Source organism: Ovis aries, chromosome 1, assembly GCF_016772045.2.
Source record: "Ovis aries strain OAR_USU_Benz2616 breed Rambouillet chromosome 1, ARS-UI_Ramb_v3.0, whole genome shotgun sequence".
Lineage (NCBI taxonomy): Eukaryota > Metazoa > Chordata > Mammalia > Artiodactyla > Bovidae > Ovis > Ovis aries.
Window position 1 is genome coordinate 185931962 of NC_056054.1, and position 24833 is coordinate 185956794.

At 38.3% G+C, this 24833-nt stretch overlaps 1 protein-coding gene across 1 annotated transcript; it reads right to left on the reverse strand.

Moving 5' to 3' along the window:
- Positions 1–849: 849 nt before the first annotated feature.
- LRRC58 (leucine rich repeat containing 58) lies at positions 850–24830 on the reverse strand. Its single transcript, XM_004002953.6, has 4 exons — positions 24244–24830; positions 11973–12101; positions 10318–10595; positions 850–7051 (listed from the first exon to the last, which is right to left on the reverse strand). Exons 1-4 carry the CDS (start codon positions 24741–24743, stop codon positions 6843–6845), a joined length of 1116 nt encoding a protein of 371 aa, XP_004003002.2. The 5' UTR covers positions 24744–24830; the 3' UTR covers positions 850–6842.
- Positions 24831–24833: the final 3 nt, after the last annotated feature.

Sequence of the window (24833 nt, forward strand, 5' to 3'; positions counted from 1 at the left end):
GTGAAGTCTTGGACAAGTCTCTCTGTACTTAAACTTTTTCATCTTTCAAACAAGCGAGTCAATTTCAGACCTCTAAGATTTTGATACCTGCTGTTCAGATGGGACATATCCAAATCTCAGACAGCCTCTGGAATGTTCAGGCTCTCTCTGTGGCACAACAGAATTAGATGAGCCATTAAGACATTCTTCTTTCAACACCTGCTCTAAAGAGAATATCCTCAACTGGGCAGGTTAGGGAGTTTTACCCTCAGGAAAGATCAGTTAAACTGACATTTTTTCTCTTGTGCCCTCAAATTTCTAAGCCCATTTTTATCTTAGAAGACTAAGTCTTCTTATATACCAACCAGGTAAAGTGCTCTAAGCCTTTTGCATTTCAGCAAATTTTAAACAATGGCTGTTTTGCAAAGTGTGTGTCTTTCCTACCCACTTTGTTTACCGTAACTCACAACCAATCATGATATTCTTCCAAATTCCAGAAATATATCAGTTGTTCTAGAGTCAAACAAAATAATGGCAATGAATAAGTACTGTAATATCAATGTGCTCAGTTAATACTATACTACTTTGCATTAGGATTGCTTGGTTCTGGACTAAATGCAAGAAATAACTGACTTTCCACTAGCAAAATGACCTCACCAATTTCATTTTAGAGTATGCATGTGTAAGTCTGTTAAGACTGTGGAAGGAGGAAGAAAGGATCTGGTCTAGTTCATCTTTCATCCTTTGCATCTGGCACAGAGAATATAAATGCTTATATATGCTTAATGTATTATTCATGGATTGAAAAAATTCAATGAATAGATGAGTAATGGCACAGCAAGTAATCAGGCAAAAACCAACAGTATACGATTTTTAAGTAAATGCTTGTCAATTAAAGGATTTTTACTTTTCCAGAATACAGAATTAGATTCCAACAAAACACTTTTAATAAAATAAGGCACAATATTTGATAAGGCAAAATTCACAGAGGGTTAATGTTAGATTACATTCTTTTGTGTGTCCTGGGTAAAGGGAAAGGAGGTATAGAATTGAATTAGCTTCAATATTCTGATTAGAGCATTTACCATTACAGGTAATATATAAATCTGATGCAATAAACTGTAACTTGTTTTGAAAATAAAATGTAATTAGAGTCACATTGCGTAGTTACACTGTTACTACTGTTTTAAACATCTATATACCTATAGATATATTAATTCACAAGATTTCAAATACAGAAAATTAAGAACTCAGATAAGATGTAATTTAACTAAAGTAAAAGTACATTTATTTTCAATATCCTTTGTTGATACTTAAACCTCAAACTTTATAAGAAGTTAAAATACTGGTTATATAAAATATTTCTCCCATTATATTTTTGTTTCTCAGGAATACCAAGTGGGCTCAGTAATGCAACAGATACCAATTACAGACACAAAAGTCTTTCCATGACTGTTGTAAAGTGACTGTTGAGGTTAAAACTCCTTTTCAATAACATATCAATGCCAATCATTTAAGTTAGTGAAAGAATTCTCTTAAAACACTAGTTGCAGACAGAACTAATCAATTTAGTAATGTTTCTGTTGAACCACCAATAGTGATGTCAATCTTATCCCCGGTTTCTTCCTGTAAATGGAATTGAAAATACAATAGTTTTACCCAATTTATTCACAGCCAAAGGAAGAAAGTAATTTCTGGTAAATGAGGATAGTCTCTCCAGCCATGGCTTTCTGGTATAATGGTATATAACCTTCATTATACTAACAAATTTAATATTAAGTAGATTGAATACTGTCTCTTACAATAAACTGAGACTGATAAACAAGTTCTAGTTAAAAGTCTAGTAGCACCCAAATCAATATTACCCTGTGAATGTTTGATAATGTGTCATGTTTGTTGTTAGTGAACTGTTATTTTCTACATCAATTCTTAGCAAATATGAACCAAGAAGAGACAGAAAAAGAACACGGATATCTACATATAAAAATATTAAAACATACTCCCCCTTTAACCTGGTATTATAAAGAAAGCACAAAATACACTAATAATATCTTTATATGATGCTATTAATATGCACTGGCTAGGAACTGGTAGCAGATGTATTTTCTTTATAAAGTAATATAAAAAGAGAATATACCTTTTCACTGATTTTATTTCAGGGACCCTAATCCTTCTGTGATAGTATGCCTGATTAGGATTCCATCTCCAGAAACCCTAAACTCATAGGCATTAGGCCTGGTTTTAGGGGAAGAAGCCCTTCAGGATCAAAAGCCCTTCACTCAAAAGCAAGCGGTCACAAGACTGTCGCATACAACTTAATGGCACAGTTCCCCAAACTTTGGCTCTAGAAAGGGAGATTTAAGGCACACACTTTCTGAGCACAACTGAAGGCACTGCTACCTTTAAAAAGATCATGACTATAATAAGATACAAAATTGGATGCTATTAAATTCATCAGATTAATGTTACACAGACTATAGTGCTTAATACAGGAACAGTGAAGGTCAAAGACCTTTCTAAACAGTGGAAATAAGAACTATGGATTCCAGGCCATGTTGCCTAAAACCTACACAGCTGTCTTTACTGTTGTTAAATACTCAACACAACTTCAAAAATATTTTGGACTAAATGGGGAGAAATATTTATACTGACATAATAAAATCTCTACTTTGGATGAGAAGACCATTTCTTCTCATTCAGGTAAAAATTAGGTACTTCTAAATAAATGAAGCTTTACTAATTTTACATACTACATATATACACTATGATAACAAGTTCTACCTACAAAGGGTCTTATTTAGAATAACTTTTTATATAAATAGCTACTGCTAAGATGCTTTGTAAGATCAAACTTTATTTGCACTAATTATTTGCCTAGTATTTTTTCTCTTTTATATAGTGAAAAGGTAAACATTAACCACGTGTTTACCACAAATTCCAGGTTAATGAGGTATTACTTTCTCCCTTTGCAAAGACCAAGGTTAGCTGTAAGAAAATCCTATTATTTGCTGGCCCTGCATTATGGCAGAATGTAGACAATCTCCCACTAGCAGAAGCTAAAGAAATTTTGTGATAAAGGCTTTCAGATGGTAGTTAGTGGGCCACTTAATTTCAAAACAATTTAATCTTATTTTAAAAAGCTTTCTTGGCTCAAGGATCTCCCTGAGTGACTTCTCTTTCTCTGTCCTTTGCTGTTTCTAAAGATTTCTTTCTCTTAACACTCCAGCAATCAGCCTTTTTCTTGTCTTCTGTTTAAAACTGGTATTTACAATGTATGCTAGACTTGGTCTGCAGGGTTTCCCCACACTATGGACTGCTTTCAACTCTACATTTAACACAAACATTTCTCAAATTGGAGGTACAGTTTATAATGCAAGTCTTTACTTTTAAATTTGTTAACTTAAAGTTCCAAATACCAAGAATTTTAGAGTAAGAGACTCTTCTTAAATCAGCAAGCATTCAGAAGTAAAATACGAATAGTAACCCTCAGATCTACCTTTACTACACAAATATAGGGAATGAAGAGAACCCTGACTGGCTTGTCCTTTGGTCAGCCAATCCCTGGCACCATGGAAACAAAACACTCTATTACCTAATCTTCCTATTTCCTAAAAATCCTAGGACTATTTCACCACCTCAGTTTGGTGACACTTGAGAGAACTGGATTCTAGGAATAAAGATGACTAAGAATGTTCATTTCAATTCCAAACCTGCAATGAAGAATTCCATTCTAAACACATTAATATTCATCCTACCCTCTTCCTTCCTCCGCTGTGAATGCTTTGGTTAAGTAGCTTTATCCACATTAAGTTTTGGTCACTAAAATTGCCCAAGTGGAGCAATAACAAAAACTTACACAAAAACAGGTGACTCAGCACCTAGAGACACTATCAATTTAAATATGCAGTTAGCTATGCGACTCTGGAACTGTATCTCACTCCTGGTTAATTTTTATAGCCATCAGTTACCAAAACAAGGAAGACAGAGAAAAGAAACGGAAAAGCTTAGAAATTATTAGCAGCTCTTATAAAAGATTTAGTCAAGATTTAAAAAAAAAAGAGATAAAACTGACAGCTAAAATGTAGATTTCAATAAAAGTAACCAAAGACAGCTGTATATTAATCAGAGATTTTCAAATATACATACAAATGTAACATTTTGCTGTAAGACATTTTGCTATATACAATGTATACATCTATATTGTGCAAGGAAGACTAGACACTGTTTCTGGTCGGACTGAGTTAAGTCTGTAAAAAATCAATCAGAATATCTTTTTTCCTGGAAGCTGGCAAGGTTAAGTACCGTATCTACATTAGAAAATAATCCAAGCTGTTTCTTAAATCAAACTGGTAATGAATTAGGAAGTAAACCTAAAGCATTTCAGCCAGAAAAAATTTGTTCCTATCAACTTTAGTCTTTTACTATGCAGACATTATTTACTTTCTATGAAAACATTTTCGGAATCTTACCTAAATCACTTACTTACAGAACACTTTGGCCTTGCCACTTAGGCACTGCCTAAGTCATCTCTATCTTTCAGTTTTGTATTAACAGTATGTCGTTTACATGCATGTTAAGCCGCTTCAGCCCTATCCGACTTCTTGCGACCTTGTGGACCATAGCCCACCAGGCTCCTCTGTCCATGGGATTCTCCAGGCAAGAATACTGAAGTGGGTTACCATGCCTTCCTCCAGGAATGGAACTTGTGTCTCTTATGTCTCCTGCACTGGGAGGCGGGTTCTTTACCTCTAGCACCACCTGGGAAGCCCAGTTGTGTGGCTCAAATGGAAAAGTAAACAAAGACTTTTTATTACTTCCATTTTATGATATAATCACCTATGTACTACTTTGCTAGGCAGTAGAAATATACTACATTACTTCTATAAACATAGATAATTTCTGGATCAAAAGGAAAAAGGAATCTTATTACAACAGAGTAAAGGGATTCACTCCATAGCAGCGTTTCACAACTGCAGTCATGAAACTTTCATGATGTTTCATGAATTAACATAAAATAAACAAACAAACTATCCTACGGTATATTCTCTTCTAAAATAAAAAAAATACATATATATGACAAAAACCTAACATATGTACATATCATTATTATACAACAACCTGCTTTGAAGAAAAGGTGTGCCCAGTCATGAATGCCAGAAGTCAGAAGGGAGATCATCTGATGTTCCAATGTGTTTCAGGACTGTGTCTTACTCTACAGGTAATATTGTCCAAGAAACCATTATGTTATTACAAGTAAGTCATCTAATGATTGCTACTGTGCGCTGTGTGTTTTATATTACAATGTCAACCTATAGTTGTACTATTAGTTTTTACTGCGTATTAGGTTAATAAAAATTTGGTCATTTCTACTGGCAATATGTGAAACCATTTCTCTGCTATATTTTAAGGCTGTATTAATACATTTAAAGTATTTTATCAATATATTATTTTCAAAAAGTACTCCATGGTTAAACTTGTTTTAAAAACTGTTCTACTGTGTAAAAACAATGACTGCTGTGCCCAATTTTGTTTCACTTGTTGTCATGTTTCTCTACTACTACTACTAAGTCGCTTCAGTCGTGTCCGACTCTGTGCGACCCCACAGGCAGCAGCCCACCAGGCTCCCCCGTCCCTGGGATTCTCCAGGCAAGAACACTGGAGTGGGCTGCCATTTCCTTCTCCAGTTTTCCTTTAAAATTGGAGGAAGTTACAGTTCAGTACACACAGGCAAAGTCGTATCTGACTCTGTGACCCCATGGACTGCAGCCCACCAGGCTCCTCTGTCCATGGAATTCTCTAGGCAAGAATACTGGAGTAGGTTGCCATTGCCTTCTCCAGGGAATCTTCCCGATCCGGGGATCAAACCCAGGATCTCCTGTGTTGCAAGCAGATTCTTTACTACCTGAGCCACCAAGAAAGCCCCTTCACACACAGGCAAAGGAGCCACAGAGGACCCCTAAAACCTGTAAAGTCATCCTCCTGTTCCTTTAATGCAAGATATAAAGATGTTTCCTATCTACAATCTCTTTCTTGTTGAAAGAAATCTGATAGATTTTTCCGTCAAAACCTATTATTCTTTCTTAAGTTCAAGCTGGTTGGCTCCCCATTAAGTATAAAAGTGATTTGTTTAGACAAAAATGAAGTTAAGGTGGCTATGAGCTCAGATGTCAGATATACATTTGTTTACCTAGCTCTGTTAAAGCATATTTTAAACCATTCTGCATAGTATGTCAGGTTATAGGCTGCTCTGGTATCATTTCTTGAATACATTTCTAAATTCTTGTTATGATTAAGGCACTATTACAGTCACTGCTGGATTATACAAGGATAACAACAATCACAATGAAGAGTTTTTAAACCCCACATAAGAGTTATATCCCTTCCTTTGCCAGTTAGGTCCTATGTAACCATCTGTGAGCTTATCTGAAAAACGGTAATCTAGACATATGGGCAAAACAAGAAAGGAGGGTTAATCCTGTTATGGTATAGGTTCAACCTAAACTCAAGGACAACATTACAGTTGCTATAATTTCTATCTTCATGTCAACTGTCACAAGCCAAAGCACTGGTGGTTCATTATAGTACTGCTCTGCAGAATGATTCTGTGTGATCCATTCTGCTGTGCGATTCATGCAAAGCTTGAAAACTGCAAACAATCAGCTAAATTTGAAACTGCCATTCACAGCGAATTATATTCCAAGAATCCAAACATGGAACTGGGCTTCTTCCTGCTGAATGACAAGAAACACAAAATCTCAACCGTGTCATGGACATTTAAGATCCAGTTTTAACCTCAAAGTCCATTCTCTTTTCTAACCACCTCTGCTCAGTCTTTTAGTGTTTCACACCACCCTGCACCCTTTTCAACCAAGAAGAACTTTCTGCATTCTGTGTGCAGCCACACTAGCTTCATCTTCTGAGTCGGATTCACTCTGGGATGTGGAGCTGTGAGAGGCAGAACTGCAAGGGGAAGAGCATTCTGGCGAACACAGGTAGTGCATCAGAGGGAGGCGGTATTTCCCACAGAAGTCCACAAATTTAATTTGTCTGACGCAGCAATCAAAGTAGACTCCTGGAGAGAAGGAAGAATAAGTACAAAGTAATCATTACAAAGCAAAGCAAAGAGCCACGGTTGCTTTTTAATCCTATATTCATCACTCTGAAAAAATATCTTACAATCTTCTTCTTTGAGAATCTTAAGCAGAGGTAGTGGATGCTTCCATAGTTGTTTACAGAAATACTGGAAAGTCTTAGAGATATCAAGCTGACTGCAAAGAAAAGGTCAGGAGATTTACTTTAAAGAGAGCTGGCATTAAAAGGACACTGTTGACTCAGCTTCTTGCTTCTGGTGACTTGGTAGACAGTGGCTGATGGAGATTATAGGATACCTAAAGTGCCCTTTAAGCCACTCCGTGGTACTACCATACAGTCAAGGAACTTAAAAAAAGGAAAAACACACACACACACACCTAAAGTGCCCTTTAAGCCACTCCATGGTACTACCATACAGTCAAGGAACTTAAAAAAAGGAAACACACACACACACACACAAAACTCCTTTGATAATGATCTTAAAGAATTAATTATTATACCCAAAATTTGCAGAAAGGAGATGACTTTTGGTACCCCTGTCCTCATGTAATGAGAAGGAAAAATTAAAAGTTAACCAAATGCCATCGTATCTCCACCGGGTCTAACTGTACAGCTTCAAAGTTGTTTCACTACCGATCTCACCTGACTTTCATGCTATTATATACTGCGACACAGACTGAAACTAGTAATTAGCTTTTCTGATGCCTAATTTAGTGCTCCTGATCTGTGGCCCTTCAGCTACATAAAAACACAGCTAGTAATGACAGGAAACCAGAGGCTGCTGTGTCACGGGCTTCCAGCTGCTCCTCCTCCTGCACGCCTCTAACTACGAAGGCTGTCACAGGAGCTGCAGTGTTAATTGGAACACCTAGAACTCTGGGTCCCATCGCCTCTCTGGAGAAGAATCTCAACCTTTTACACTCTACTTAAGATTCCTCTGGCACCAATTACTCTGTGTATATAACATATGGGACCAAAATAAAAAGATGTGGCCCAAGCAAAGAACAACTTTTTTCCTATTTATTTTTCTTCTGTTATTTCTCCACTGACTTTCTGATTTTGTGATCCTGTAGTAAGTCAGTATAACTGATAGTTTAAAAAGGGAAATTCATAGTATGTTACTTCAAACAATGTAGGAAAGTGGACCAATTCAGTAAACTGATCAATCAATATTAACAATAAGTCCCCATAATGTGCTAGCTTCTAAAACAGAAGTAATAAAGCATTTATAAAATTAAGCATTATAGAGTTGCTGTTGCTTAGTCACTAAGTCGTGTTTGACTCTGCGACCCCACGGACTGTAGCCCGCCAGGTTCCTCTGTCCATGGGATTTCCCAGGCAAGAACACTGGAGTGGGTTGCCATTTCCTTCTCCAGGGGATCTTTTCCACCAAGGGACTAACCCTGCATCTCCTGCATCTTCAAGCACTGGCAGGAGGATTCTTAACCACTGAACCACCAGGGAGCCCATTATAAAACAGTATAATACTATCTGCCATTTGTAAGATTAGACTATACAAAGACAAATTATCTCACTAAATAAAAAATTACTTTTGTTTATATAGTTCAACAACTAAGGAATCTGAGGGGGAAAATGTCAACGGTTCACTTCAGATTATTATCTCAAATTTTAAGCTAATAATGTAAAAAGTATTTTTGTTCCTAAGATAAATAACATAGCAGTATACTAAAGAACTCATTAAGAAGCCATTTAAGAGAGACAGGAGAATTCTTATAGAGGTCCACTCTTTGCAACCCCATGGACTGTAGTCTACCAGGCTCCTCAGTCCATGGAATTTTCCAGGCAAGAGTACTGGAGTGGATTGCCATTTCCTTCTCCAGGGGATCTTCCCGACCCAGGGATTGAACCCAGGCCTCCTGTATTGCAGGCATATGCTTTACTATCTGAGCCACCAGGGAAAGATAGATTCAAAGAGATTAGATACAGACTATTAAGCCTGAGGGCCTGGTGTGAGTGTTGTCTCTTGCCACTGTTAAAGTCAACTTGGAAAGGAGAACCAGAGACAACCAAAAGCACTTCTAACTTGGCACAGCAATCTCTACTTCTAAGAATAAGTACCCAGAAACGGCCCAGAGCAGTGTCATTTTTCTTTTTTTAAACTATCAGTATCCTTTTGACCTTTAATATTCTTTGAGAAACTTAAGTCACCTTCTCTCTTTTTAACCTTGTAAGTTTTCAAGGTATAATAGGACCTTGAAAGCCGGGGAAAACCTCAGCTCTGATCATATTTATGCAGCATTTTCCTGGCACCCACATTTATCCTATAATAATAAAAACCTTCCTGTACCCCTATTAAAGTTGGATTTTTTTTAAAAAAACAAGTCTTTTATGAGGGAGACAAAATAAACTGACCTGCTATCATTTACCAATTTCACTCCATACACCCTGGCGCTTCAGGCCCTTCATAACCTGGCCTCAATGTACCTTTTACTCTTCTCTCATTACTCCTTTAACTGTATATTTCAGTCAAATTGTTACTCATCTGACATTTTTTTGCTTTCGTTCCCAATTTTACTCTCTCCAGCTGGAAAGTTTTCTATTCTCAATCAAACCATATCAAAATTCAACTCATGTTTCAAGAACTGTCTCATCTTTTCCACATCTAATAAAGGTACTTTCTCCCTTCTATGATTTCCAATAGTATTTTGGATTCCTACTTTACTCTGAGTTACATTACATTATTCAATTCTCTCCAAATGCCCTAAACTCAAGAAATTTTGAATCATGAATTTAAAAGAATATAGAATTCCAAGATAAATTCTGAAATTGGGACTTGTTCATCCTATTCTCATACATTTTGAATTATATTTTACAAAGGTACCTGATACTCAGAATGCTAAGTCTAAAAAAATGTCCTTCAAATAAACATGAAAGGTAGCTAAACATTTTAGAGACTCTTCTAAAGCATTTAGAACTATTTATGCTTTGTTTCCTCTCTTATTAACAATTTAGCTTATCCTATGATAGTTCCATGACAGGATAAGACTTTTTGCCTTGTTTATGAATTTGAAAGTACCATGAAAAGAAGAAATAAGAAAAGAAAGAAGAGAGGGGGGGAGGAAGGAAGGAACACAGACAGGGTGAAATGTCTCACCATCTGGTAAAAGGGTGAAAAGATCAAGCAAACTACCTTTTTCTGAAAGAAGACAGCTAATTATAACAACATTTAGATCATTAATTTAAAAAGTAACTAAATGAATGGGTAACAGGACACAATTAACTTACCTCCACACTTTGGGTTTGGACAATTGCTGGCTAAACTCAAGTATCTAAGAAGATTCCCAGGAAGATCATAGGGAGTGTAGGAAATATTTCGAATTTTAATGGTCCGTGCAGCTAACTCCAGGAGAGTTGGAGGATCATAGGTTAAATCTCTAACAAAACGAACAACCAGTGGGTTCCCTCGCAAACTCAGTTCTTCCAAATGAATAAGGTTGAGGATCTCTCGAGGCAGGTATGTCAGCAAGTTATTGTGAAGACTAAGGGAACGAAGTGAATGCAACCTAGAATGAAGGCAGTACAAAAATCAACAGCCATAAAGCAAGGTAACTACTCAGAAAGTTAAGTGAAGAACTCAATTTCCCCATAAGAATGAGCCATTAAGATTAGTATCAATTCAACTAAAATTAAAAGATGCTGAAACTAAATTAGAACCCAAATTTGTGTATGTCATGGAATCTTAAAGAGCTCCAAATACTTAGAAAGCATTCTGTGTTAGCTGATATAAATACTAGATGTGAAGGCTTTTTTTTTTTTTTTTTGGCATGCTTTATTATTCAGATACCTAAAAAAGCAAAGATTTCAAATGCAACAGGAATCAAGCTCCTTCACATTATCTCACTGGGTGTGAATGCTACATAGCAAATATGAGTCAACAAAATTCCATAAAACCTTGGGGAACCTATGCCAAAGTAATACCCTATTTTTGATTATAGATAAGAGGCTCAACAACTATGGAAAACAGCATGGAAGTTCCTCAAAATATTAAAAACAGACCTGTAATATGATCCAGCCATCCCACTCCTGAACATATATTCAGACAAAACTATAATTCAAAAAGATACATGTACCGCTATTTTCACAGAAGCGCTATTTGCAACAGCCAATATGTGGAAACAATCTAAATGTCCATCGACAGATGAATGGATAAAGACGTACACACATGCACGCGCACACACACACACACACACACGATGGAATACTACTCAGCGACAAAAAGAATGACATAATGCCATTTGCAGTTACATGCATGGACCTAGATTATCATACTAAGTGAAGGAAGTCAGGAAGAGAAAGACAAATACCATACGACATCACTTACATGTGGAATCTAAAATATAACACAAATGAACATATCTATGAATCAGAAACAGACTCACAGACTAGAAAACACACTTCTGACTGCCAAGGGGAAGTGGAGTAGGGGAAGGAAGATTGGGAGTTTAGGCTTAGAAGATACAAACTGTTACATACAAGATCAACAATACCATCCTGCTGTATAGCACAAGGAACTACATTCAATATCCTTTGATATACCCTAACAGAATATGAAAAAGAAGACATATATATGTATAACTGAATCACTCTGCTGTATAGCAGAACTTAACACAACACTAAATCAACTATACTTCAATAAAAATTTTTTAAATAATACATTTTAAAAGAGAAAAGAGGCTCAGTAATTCTGAGGAATATGTCAGAACATTTAAAAGTAAAATTAAAAATAAGCAACCCAATTCACAGCATACCTCAGAGCTTTCTGTATCATTTACTTTGATAACACTTAATTCTTTTCCACATACACACCATGTGGGTGAATGCCGGACAGTAATCCCTAAGCACGGATGTGTGTGTACACATAAACTCCTGAAAATACTCACTGTGAAAGCTGAGGAGGCACACTCTGGATTTTGTTGTCACATAATACCAAGTAATTTAGAGAAGGCAGATTTCCTAATTCTGGTGGTATTTCTTTGATGAAGTTTCCTCCCAGATATAAACACTCTAAACTGCAAAAATAAATTTAAAAAAGTTGGACAAGTACCTCATTGTCTTTATTAAAATGAACACATATCATTTATCCATTCAGCAAATGTTTTATTCAGGATTTGTTTATGCAGTCTTTGAAGGAAGAATGCAATCTTCAGGGAGCTCATATTATAGGTAAACAGACAAGACACACCAATGTGAGATAGTATTATAATTAAATGCAAAATAAGGCATCAAATAAGCATAACGGGATTAAAATACCAAAATGAGCAGACCAATCCATAAATGATACAAGGGTTTAACAAGTAGAGAAATAATAAAAGGACATTAGTTCTGATTAGAAAGGCTCCCGAAAATGCTGTGACTTCAGCTGGATTATGAATTTAGTCCATTTAGGATAGCAGGAAAGGGGAACTTCAGGTTGGAAAGAGGGTTTTTACGGGATAATGAGTATACCTTTTGACACATAATAGAATTCATGTTGAGGAACCCAGAGTACAGCTGGAGAAAGGTCAGATTATAGAAGCCCTGTATTCTATGCTGGTGGGTTTAGATTCGATACATTATCATTTCACTGAAGAATGGAAAAACACACTTAAGTTTATATTTCTTCTTTGCTATTATAGCAACTGTAAACTTCAGAGGCTAACTAAACAAATTATGCAAAACTGAACCACTATTATGAAATTAAAGTTCCAGTTAATCATCTAATAATGCTAACAGTATTTTAGACACAGCAAATATTGCACCTTGTGGTGATGACCGGTAGACAGGCTCTCTCCAAAACTTTCTGGAGCAAGGAGAGCAGAGGTGGCAAAATCAGTTCTTACTATATACCTAAAATGTATACATACAGAGCTTTTCCATTACTATATTATTTTGTCTTCCTGCTATATCTGCTAACTCAGTAGACACTATCATTCTTTTAAGACAACTTTAAATGCAGGGAAAAGTAAGTCTACTCAACTGTTACCCAAATTTCCAGGTTAAGAATTAACTGGGACACTTTTAAAGCTTTAAAAGCCAGACCCCATTCAGATCCACTAAATCAGAGTTCCATGGGAAGGACCTGAGCAGTGGCAGATTTTAGGGTATAAGCTATAATGTTAAAAGAAAAAACCAAATTACCCTGCAGAGTTACAGTGAATTACAATCTAAATTAGCATTTAAGAGCACTCATTACCCTATAGCTCTGCCAATACTTACTATCATCACTTGCTTTATCCCTTTTTCCTATTTAATATTTTTTTTTACTACTTAGCCGGTGTGAAAAATGATACCATTCTGTACTTGTAATCTTCTCTCATTATTAGTGAAGTTTAGCATCTTTTTGTGTTTGGAGCCATTTGTACATCTTTAGAAAACAGCCTATTCCTATCCTTTACCTGTTTTTCTCATGGGTTATATGGCTTTCTCTTATTAATCTGTTGGGAGTTTTGTTGTTGTTAAACATATGTTCTGCATAACCTTGTGCTTCTGTGGCCTAGAGCATTTGTTCACATTTTGTATGTGTGAAAAGAATGTGGAGCTATTAGGATTGAGCTTGTTAATTGTGCAATTCAAATTTTTTATAATCTCTCATGATTTCACCTTCTTATCCCAATGGTTAATTTTCTATTAGAACCATGGTCTTTCTACTTCCCTTTAGTGTGAGCATCTTACATGCGTGCTAAGCTGCTTCAGTCGTGTCTGACTTTCTGTGATCCTATTGGCTGCAGCCTGCCAGGCTCCTCTATCCATGGGATTCTCCAAGCAAGAATACTGGAGTGGTTTGCCATGCCCTCTTCCAGGGGCTCTTCCCAACCCAAGGACTGAACTTGAGTCTCCTCTGCACTGCAGGCAGATTCTTTACCACTGAGCCACCGAAGAAACTTCCCTTCAGAGTTTTGTCAATTTTTGCTCTCTTTCTCCTCAAAATATGGAAGCTATACTGAAGATCCATTCAGGTTCATGACTATTATAACTTGTTGTTGCATCATTCCTTAATTCACATGAAGCATTTCTCATTCTTCCTTCTAATCCATTTCACCTTAAAATCTACTTCCTCTAATTATCAATACTGTCTACCAGTTTTATTTTTGTTAGTATTTATATCATTTAATTATAGCTCCTCCATTTACCAGTGTAAGAATTTGTGCCCATTACTTAATCGCATTATCTCCCAGTTTCCTCTTTAAAATGGAGTAACATTACTATATAATAGAATCAACAAATAGGAACTAGGCACTGACCATGTGCCAGGTACTGTTCTGCGTATATAGTGTAAATAAGACCAAGTTCTTGACCAAGAAGCAAATCAATAAATGTATACATATTATGCCAGATAGTTTTAAGTGCTATGAAGAAAAATGGAGGTAATCAGACAGTGATGGAAGTGATATTGTAGATGCTACTGTTATTGTTTATAGTCACTAAGTCGTGTCCGACTCTGAAATCCCAAGGACTGCAGCACACCAGGCTCCTCTGTCCAAGAGTTTGCTCAAACTCATGTCCTTTGAGTTGATGATGCTATCTAACCATTTCATCCTCTGTTGCCCCATTCTCCTTCTGTCCTCAATCTTTCCAAGCATTAGAGTCTTTTCCAGTGAGTCAGCTCTCAGCATCAGGTGGCCAAAGTATTGGAGCTTCAGCTTCAGTCCTTCCAATGAATAATTAAGGTTGAATTCCTTTAGGACTGACTGGTTGGATCTCCTTGCAGACCAAGGGACTCTCAAGAGTCTTCTCCAGCATCACAGTTTGAAAGCATCAATTCTTTGGGACTCAGCCTTCTTTATGGTCCAACTCTCACATGCGTACATGACTACTGGAAAAAAGCATAGCTTTGACTATATGCACCTCTGTCGGCAAAGTGATGTCTTTGCTTTTAATATCTCTAGCTTTGTCATAGCTTTCCATCCAAGGAAGAAGAGTCTTTTTAATTTCATGATTGCAGTCACGATCTGCAGTGATTTGGGAACCCAAGAAAATAAAATCTGTCACTGCTTGCACTTTTTTCCCTTCTATTTGCTATGAAGTGATAGGACTCGGTGCAATGATCCTATTTTCTTTTTCTTTAATGTTGAGTTTCAAGCCAGCTTTTTCACTTTCCTCTTTCATCCTCATCAAAAGGCCCTTCAGTTCCTCTTTACTTTCTGTCATTAGAATGGTTGCATATCTAAGGTTGCTGATATTTCTCTTGGCAATCCTGATTCCAGCTTGTACCCTGCATATTAAATAACAGGGTGGCAATATACAGCCTTATTGCACTCCTTCCCAATTTTGAACCAGTCTGTTGTTCCATGTCCATTTCTTTTTTTTTTTTTTTTCTCCATGTCCATTTCTAACTGTTGCTTCCTGACCTACGTAAAGGTTTCTCAGGAGATAGGTTAGGTGTCTGGTACTCCCATCTCCTTAAGAATTTTTCACAGTTTATTGTGATCCACACAGGCTTTAGCATAGTCAATGAAGCAGAAGTAGATGCTTTTGTGGAATTCCCTTGCTCTCTCCATGGTCCAACAACTGTTGGCAATTTTATCTCTGGTTCCTCTGCCAGGAAACCCAGTTTGTACATGTGAAAGTTCTCAATTCACATACTGCTGAAGCCTAGCTTGAAGGACAGTAAGCATAACCTTGTGTAATGAGCACAACTGTATGGTAGCCTGAATATTCTTTAGCATTGCCCTTCTTTGGGACTGGAATAAAAACCAACCTTTCCCAATCCTGTGGCCGATGCTAGGCCTTCCAAATTTGCTGACATATTGAGTGCAGCACTTTCATAGCATCATCAGCATCATCTTTTAGGATCTGAAATAGCTCAGCTGGAATACCATCACCTCCACTAGCTTTGTTGATAGTATGCTTCCTGAGGCCTGCTTGACTTCACGCTCTAGGATGTCTGGCTGTAGGTGAGTGACCACACCATCATGGTTATCCAGGTCATTAGGTCCTTTTTGGTTCTTCTGTGTATTTTTGCCACGTCTTCTTAATCTCTTCTGCTTCTGTTAGGTCCTTACCATTTCTGTCCCTTATCATGCCTATCCTTGCATGAAAAGTTTCCCTGATACCTCCTATTTTCTCAAAGAGATCTCTAGTCTTTCCCATTCTATTGATTTCCTCTATTTCTTTACAATGTTCATATAAGGAGGCGTTCTTATCTCTCCTTGCTATTCTCCAGAACTCTGCATTCAGTAGAGTACACTGGGTGGCCAAAAAAGGTTTATCTTAGGAGGTGACACCTGAATGGAGATCTGATTGAAATGACTGAGGGAGTAAAAATCTCTGAGGTGGAAAAAAGCTTGGTGTGCTGTGAAAGAGCAACACAGCCAGTGTGGGTACATCAGGCTGACAGAGGGGGTTTAGTGGAGGTTGGGGAAGTCAGAAAGGTAGCCTGGGAAAGCCAGATCACAGAGGACCTTCAGGCCTTAGCAAGGATTTTGAATTTATCCTAGGCAGAAGGGGTGTGAACAAAGGCTAGTTGTGTAACTCGACTTACACTTTAGAAGGATCACTTCAGTTACTGTATGGAAAACAGCAGAAGTGGCAGAGAGAGGCAAGTGCAATGGGAGGGGTGAGAGCAGGAAGACCAGACTGGAACCTACAGCAGTCAAGTTCAGATGTAAAATGATAGAGAGGTGCTTGGTACATCTTTTTCTACCCTTTAACTTTAAACCTACTGAGGTATTTCTATTTTAGGTGAAACTCTTGTAAACAGTGCACAACTTGAATGTTGATATGTTTGCCCTGGTGTTTTCTATTACCATGGTGTATCTCAGTATCTTTTTCCCAACAGCCTGCTTTTGGCTGTGTCCATCAAGTTTCCTTTTGTCTCATTCCTCCTCTATTATTTTGAATTGTATGTACTACATCTATTTTGTTAGTAGTTACCCCTTCAATTTTCTTTGCCCTTCTTCTCACGCCCAAACATATATCCATGCTCCCTTCTCTGTCATCTTCGTATTATCATCTAGAATTAGTTCTACCTTGATTTGAAAATAAACTGAAATTTATTCCCAATCAAAAATTACTCAGAATCATCAGTAAGTTTTATCAATTTCTCTGTTCACCACTGTTTTTGGCAGTTGCTGTTTCTTTTAAAGTTCATTTTTCTTGGAGTACATCCTTTAGAAATTCTTTCAGTATGGACTCACAGTTGTTCATCTTTAAGTCCTTTATCTCTGATGTTTTTATATTTTCCCTTCACACCTGAATAACAGCTTGGCTGGGCATAAAATTCTAGGTTGACAAATACTTTTCCTTAGCACAAGGAAGATACTGTTCTACTATCTTGTTACAGCCCATATTATTATTATTCTTTGAAGGCAATCTCTGCTTTACTTCTTATTAGGAGTTTTCATGATCTTTTTTCTTTATCCTTACTGTTCTAAAGGGTTTTTTTATGATGTATCAAAGTTTAGAGTGCTCTCTTTCTTTAATGGTGGGAAATTCTCAACTACTATTACTTCTGGCACTGCCTTTCCTATATTCTCTCTATTCTCTTTCTGGAATTTCTAGCAAATAGCACTTTGAACTTCAGGATCTATTTTCCACCTCGGCTAACATTTCTTTCATACTTTCTACTTCTTTATCTTTTTGTGTGGCATTTCAGAGTATCTCAGTAATCTCTTTTTGCTTACTGATTCACGGCTCACCAGCTGACTTCAGTCTGCCAATCAGCCCACCGAGTTCCTAGTCAGATATTTTTATTTCTGGAAATTCCAGTTGGGGTTTTCATAGTTATCAGTTTTAAAACTTCTTCTTCTTTTTTTTGCACTGATGAAGTTCCCTCCTTTATCCTCTGAAGTTAGGAAATAAACCTAAAGTCCTTTACGGACTGCCTTATACTTATTTTCTCAGATAAAATTTCTTTTATTTGTTGATTTTCTTATCTGTATTTCATAATCTCAGCCTTCCTTGATGTATGGTGATTCAAAGAGCCAATCTGAATCTGAATCTCTGTCATTTAAAAAATATACTTATGATACCTCTTTTCTATTTCTTATTGGGTGAATCTTTTCAAGACTTCATTTCTCTCTTTAGATTTACAATGCTCAATAAAAGTAAACAGAAAACTTTAATCCTGATAGCCTATTTTATTTTTCTCTTTTAAGTATTACCTTGTGGCAAAAATCAATAGTTTAGTTCAGTCACTCAGTCGTGTCTGACTCTTTGCAACCCCATGAATCACAGCACGCCAGGCCTCCCTGTCCATCACCAACTCCCAGAGTTCACTCAGACTCACGGCCATCGAGTCAGTGATGCCATCCAGCCATCTCATCAATACAATACAATAATCAATAGTCTGGATACAAAACTGAATTCTCCTACATGTAAGTGCTTAAGCACTGGTGAAAGAGGTTCCTAGGCAAGCTTTTTTTTTTTTAATCTTACAGATTATGGTATAAGTTATTTCTCAGTTACTTAGAAATTTTTATTTTTCAAACATGAGAGCTACAAGAATAGACTGGAATGGAATAGAGTAGAGTAGAAAAGAATATTTGGAATCCAAAACAGAAACTTCTCTGGGAAAAGAACACTTTTTAGTGAGACCACTAGGAAAAAAATTTTAGCATACTGGGAAGTCCTTTTATAAAGGATCTGATAGTAAAATAACAACTTGCAATTCAGTCTAGTGAGGAAGAAAAGAAAAGAAAGTGATGAAAGGGACAAGTGAATCAGACAGCAAATATAAATATGGTCCTTTCTATACATTTAAGTCAGGAACTAAGAGAAACTACCATCTGGTAGCCAGTTATTACTTAGTGTTTTCTCTCAGTGTTTTGGAGTTGGTGGGGAAGTACACAGAAAGGATGCCAAACTTTTAATAGTTAATGTGACTTTGGAAGAAAAAGATATGCTGTCCCAAAATATAACCACATCTATGATTTCAAAACCATATGAATCTCTGTGCAACTGATGGGTATCATTAATTAACGTATACAATCAGCATATTAAATTTACATTTTTAGGCTTATGTACCACTTTCAAACTCAAATAATTTCCAAAGTTCTTGGACTTAAAAGGTTTTCAATGATTTGTGGGAATTACATTTCTAAAACACACTCTACTATTTCCAAACATGCTTTTCGATAAGGATAAAGGCAACTACTGTAGAATTTAAAGCAAAACTGTAGTGTTTATGTTTAAAAGTTCTTGTGTTTGTCCGCATTGCAACTCTGTTACTCAGCCTTGAAACAATTCTATCCTTTTGGTGTTTGACAAATAATAAAAATCAGGAAAATCATTCACAAAATTTAGAGGACAATTCTTCCTTTCATTTTTGTTTAGGGTTAACAGGCCTACCTTAAATTTGTTTCCTGAAGAGTATCTCACCTCTCCAATCCTTTGGGATACTGGGTGCCTTTCTTCTAGGAAGCCCAGTAACCCACTAGAAACATACACTAGGCTCCCCTCAGTGCCAAACAACTGAAACACAGGTGTAAGTAGGACATGTTTTGTTTTTCCACCCAAACAAAAATGACGTTAAATATAACTAAAATACACATGAGTCCTATATTATGGTTGGTAACAGGCAGCTGGAATTAAAGTAAGATAGATTGGTTCATAAAGATGCAGAACACAGAAAATAAGAAAAACACAGAAAGCTAAGAATCATACACTTGTGGATCGAGAAAGCTGTTTTCCTGAGGTAGCATGTCCATGCTAAATAATTTTCAAATACTCACCACAGGCTTTTGAAGTACATTATATGTTCAAAAGCAGCACAAAGGGAGGAATCATTTCTTGGTATTTGCCCCAGACTAAGGCATTGAAAGAAAGAAGTCAGAAGGAAGAATTGAGAGCCAGAGAAAAACTCAGTATGTGACTCTAAATGGGTAAAGAGTTTTGATTTAAATTTTACTGCATTCTATTTATCATCTGGTTGAGTCCTCTCTTTTGTAAGATATCAACCTATTGCATGCTAGCTTCAAAACATTCCAGGACATTAATATTTAGTTTTATTTCTATCACAATTCTCATATTTTTAATTTCTAAAGCCACCCGGAAAAGGTCAGTTTTCATTCCAATCCCTAAGAAAGGAAATGCCAAAGAATGCTCAAACTACCACACAATTGCACTCATCTCACATGCTAGTAAAGTAATGCTCAAAATTCTCCAAGCCAGGCTTCAGCCATACATGAACTGTGAACTTCCAGATGTTCAAGCTGGTTTTAAAAAAAGCAGAGGAACCAGAGATCAAATTGCCATCATCCGCTGGATCATCAAAAAAGCAAGAATTCCAGAAAAACATCTATTTCTGCCTTATTGACTATGCCAAAGCCTTTTGATTGTGTGGATCACAATAAACTGTGGAAAATTCTGAAAGAGATGGCAATATCAGACCACCTGACCCGCCTTTTGAGAAATCTGTATGCAGGTCAGGAAGCAACAGTTAGAACTGGACATGGAACAACAGACTGGTTCCAAATAGGAAAAGGAGTGCGTCAAGGGTGTATGTTGTCACCCTGCTTATTTAACTTATATGCAGAGTACATCATGAGAAATGCTGGACTGGATGAAGCAACAAGCTGGAATCAAGATTGCTGGGAGAAATATCAATAACCTTAGATATGCAGATGACACCATCCTTACAGCAGAAAGAGAAGAACTAAAAAGCCTCTTGATGAAAATGAAAGAGGAGAGTGACAAAGTTGGCTTAAAGCTCAACATTCAGAAAACTAAGATCATGGCCTCCGGCCCCATCACTTCATGGCAAATAGATGGGGAAACAGTGACACACCTTCTTTTGGGGGGCTCCCAAATCACTGAAGATGGTGAGTGCAGCCATGAAATTAAAAGACACTTACTCTTTGGAAGGAAAGTTATGACCAACCTAGAGAGCAGATTAAAAAAGCAGAGACATTACTTTGCCAACAAAGGTCCGTTTACTCAAGACTATGGTTTTTCCAGTAGCCATGTATGGATGTGAGAGTTGAACTATAAAGAAAGCTGAGCGCCAAAGAATTGATGCTTTTGAACTGTGGTGCTGGAGAAGACTCTTGAGAGTCCCTTGGACTGCAAGGAGATCCAACCAGTCAATCCTAAAGGAAATCAGTCCTGAATATTCACTGAAGGACGGATGCTGAAGCTCCAATATTTTGGCCACCTGATGCGAAGAACTGACTCATTTGAAAAGACCCTGATGCTGTGAAAGATTGAAGGCAGAAGAAGAAGGGGATGACAGAGGATGAGATGGTTGGATGGCATCACCGACTCAATGGACATGAATTTGAGTAAACTCTGGGAGTTGGTGATGGACAGGGAGGCCTGGCATGCTGCAGTCCAGGGGTCACAAAGAGTCAGACATGACTGAGCAACTGAACTGACTGCCTGACTGTAAGCCACATCAGGCAAATAGTGAAACAGGTCATGGTCAAAACAAGAATTATACCTCCTTTTCCAACACTGTAAGAACAAAACCAAGTTTGTCCATATATTAGCTGATGTATACCTACTTGTTGAATAAGAACTTCATATTTTGATGGAAAGAATCTGCACAACCTCATGATTCACACTGAGCCTAATTTACTCCAGCAGAATGAATTTAATGATAAAAGTAGGATTTTCACCTTGTACTTATTTGTTATTCTTCAAAGTCATCTTTCAGAAACCACTTATTAAAAATTTTATCACTAGGATCAACTGAGTACAGGAAACACACATCAAGATAACCTGCTAAATCTGGAGGGTCAAATCCATCAATTAAGCCTGGACTATTTACTTGTTATTCCTTCCTGGAAGGATGGAAGGTGGGGAAAAAGGGAACCTTTCCATGGATCATACACTCTGCACACAAAATACATCAAGGTTACCAATGAGGTAGAGGGAGCCCATGTATATTCTAAGAGAAAATGGTGTTCTTGGGCAGGTACTTTAGTTAGGGTTTGAGTATGCCTCTCCTTTTTTGAAGCTTTAATGTATTATTTCAGTAGTAAGTAGTAAGCAGCCTATGAGGACTGAACCACATGAATCTCACTGTCACTATTTGGCCTCAAGCATATCACTGATACTGAATCTCATTTCTTCATCTGTAAAGAGAAGAGGGTGAATCAGGCCAATTGCTTAGGCTGTCTCTTCTTCTAAGAGTATATAGCATTTCTACATGACCCTTTCAGCCTATATTCAACTAGTGTCTATATTTGTGAGATTTTAATTGTGAAAATTAAAAACCATATTGAAGAGGACCTACCCCAAGGCCTGCTGCATTGTAAGTATTAAAACAAAATGGGACTTTTGCCTATATTTTCCCCCATGTGATGGAAATAATATTTATCCTGAGTTTTCCTTAGTATGTTAAAAAAAAATTCAAATGAGAATGTTGTACTGCTGCTGCTAAGTCACTTCAGTTGTGTCCAACTACATATCAAAATTAGAAAGAACAAGGTTACATTTAAATTCCTCTCCAACTCTTCTATTTCTTACTACGTCTCCTAGCGTTACCCTAGTATAAGTTACCATCATCTCTCATTTTACTAGCAAAGACTCCTTCCAACCAGCCCTCAAAGTCTCTTCTCGGCTCTACTTGCTCCCCACTCTATTCCTGCACAGCAGCAAGACAGCCGTGCTTTTATAAAACTCAGGCGTACTTCAAATAAAATCCAAGCTTTACCATGGCCTTCAAGTTATGACACGGCCTAGGATCTGGTCCAAATTTATATTTGCCACCTTTCTTGTTGCTTACTTTCTCACTATGCTCTAGTACAATGTCCTCCTTTCAAAATTTTGGCCTTCAGTCCCTCTTGCCTCAGGGTTTTCAAGTGCACCGTTCCTACAGCCTGGACTGATCCCATCCCATCCTCGTTAACTCCTAACTCTACCTTTAAAAGTTCACCTCAAACGCTACTTGCTCAAACCAAACTAAGTTACTTCATTTCAAAGCACTCCTACTTCTTCACAAAACTTATAACAATTGTAATTAGATAATGCAGTTAACAGCTGTTTAACCTCTCCTCTGTTACAGTGCCCCAGGAGGGCAGGATCCCTTTCATCACTGCATCCCCAGCACCTAGGACAGTGCCAGACACAAGGTAGGTACCTCATAAAAATCTGCTGGTGAGTAAACAAAGGGACATCTTGTCCAAACGCCTTCCTTTGCAGATTAGGAAACCGTAGTCAGGATATGTTAAGTGACTTGCCTAAGCTTGGGACACCAAGAGTTCTCACTCTCACTTCAGTGTTTTTTTCACTGCACTGAACTCTGAGATCCCTTTGACTCTGAGCTCTAATATCTGGTTATCTCAGAAAACTCAGTAAAGGATGCAAAAGTAGTTTACAGATGGTAGTTACTTTTCTTTCACTTTGGACAAAACACTTGCTCTTGCTTTGTTTCTCACTTTTTGTAAGGGACTTTTGTTACTTCTCTGCTTCCTTTTTCCATTTAATTCAACATATATTTACTGAATAATCCAGTCAATGAGGCAGATCTGTAAACACGGAGTTACAATCAATAAGGTTAAGTGCAATGGCAGGGTGCAGGAGGTACAAAAGAAGTACAGTTTAGACAATAACTAATTGTTGTCCAGGAAGCAGTAAAGGAAAGAAACAAAGAAATGGCCTTCAAAACAAGTTTTGAAGGATGTACAGGAGTTTGCCAAAGTGCAAGCAACATTCCAGACAAAGGGAACAGCAGTACAGAGGAACTGTACCCATTCAACACATATTTAGTCAGTGCCTACAAGGTAAAGCGCACAGATTAGTGAATTCCACAAATACTGGAATACCACAAAACCACAAATTGCTGGTATCGCTACAGAGAGAACGGATGGAGCAGGAAATGTAGTGAAAAGCAAGGATCAGCTCCGAGTACCTGATATGTCACGCTACAAAACACAAACATTGGTTTATAGGCATGGAAAACCACCCAAGACTTCGGAGTAAAGAAGTGACATCCGCGGATTTACATTTGCTCGAGTGTGTGCTCGGCTCGGATCACTCCCCCAGACTCCAAAAGACGACAGAAAAACTGTCTTTTATACAACAAACCAAACGCTGCTGTCACACCCATGACCTTATTAGATCTTCACTCCAGCTCCACGAGCTGGCAGGGCAGTCCTCGCAGTTAGAGTTCAAAAAGAGCCTGAACTAAGATGGGTACGTGACCCCCACGGCGCCAAGGCCAGGTGGGGGACTCCGGAGCTCCCGGACCCCGTCCCGGGCCTCCCTACTCTCAGGAAGGCACCCGCTCACCTCCTCAAGTTCTCGATCTCGGCCGGGATGCTCTGAAGCTGGTTGCCGCCGAGGCTGAGGGTCTGCAGCGCGCGCAGCTCCAGCAGCGAGGTGGGCACCTCCTGGAAGCAGTTCCCGCTGAGGTTAAGCACCTGGAGGCTGCAGCAGAGCGGTGACTGGGCCAGGCCCTTGGGGAGGGCCCCCGGGCCGCCGAGCCGGTTGTTCTTGGCCAGCAGCGTGCGCAGGCCGCGCAGCGCCAGCAGCTCCGGCCCCAGAGCGGTCAACGCGTTGCCGCTCACGTCCAACAGCTGGAGGTGCGGGAAGCCGCTGCCCAGCGCCCGCGGCAGCGACACCAGACGGTTGTGCGGTAGCAGCAGCCGCAGCAGCGCCTCCCGCGCGCCGCGCCGCTCCTCGCCCCGCGCCTCCAGCTCCGACTCCAGCGTCTCGAGAGACACGCTGAGGCGAGACAAGTTCAGTTCGGCCTCCCAGGCTGTGGCCACAGCCGCTCCAGCCTCCTCCATCCCCGCCGCCGCAGAGGGCCGCGCTCGACCCACAGGCCGGGAGCTCTGCGGCGCCCCGGAACCTGAACCGCGGGCTGCGTCGGAAGTGGC

Coding starts and splice junctions, on each gene's coding strand:
- LRRC58 (XM_004002953.6), bottom strand. CDS start 24,743: ATGGAGGAGGCTGGAGCGGCTGTGGCCACAGCCTGGGAGGCCGAACTG. Junction 12,102..24,243: donor GAGATCGAGAACTTGAGGAG/GTGAGCGGGTGC, acceptor TTATTTTTGCAG/TTTAGAGTGTTTATATCTGG. Junction 7,052..10,317: donor TCCAAACCCAAAGTGTGGAG/GTAAGTTAATTG, acceptor CCTTCTCTCCAG/GAGTCTACTTTGATTGCTGC.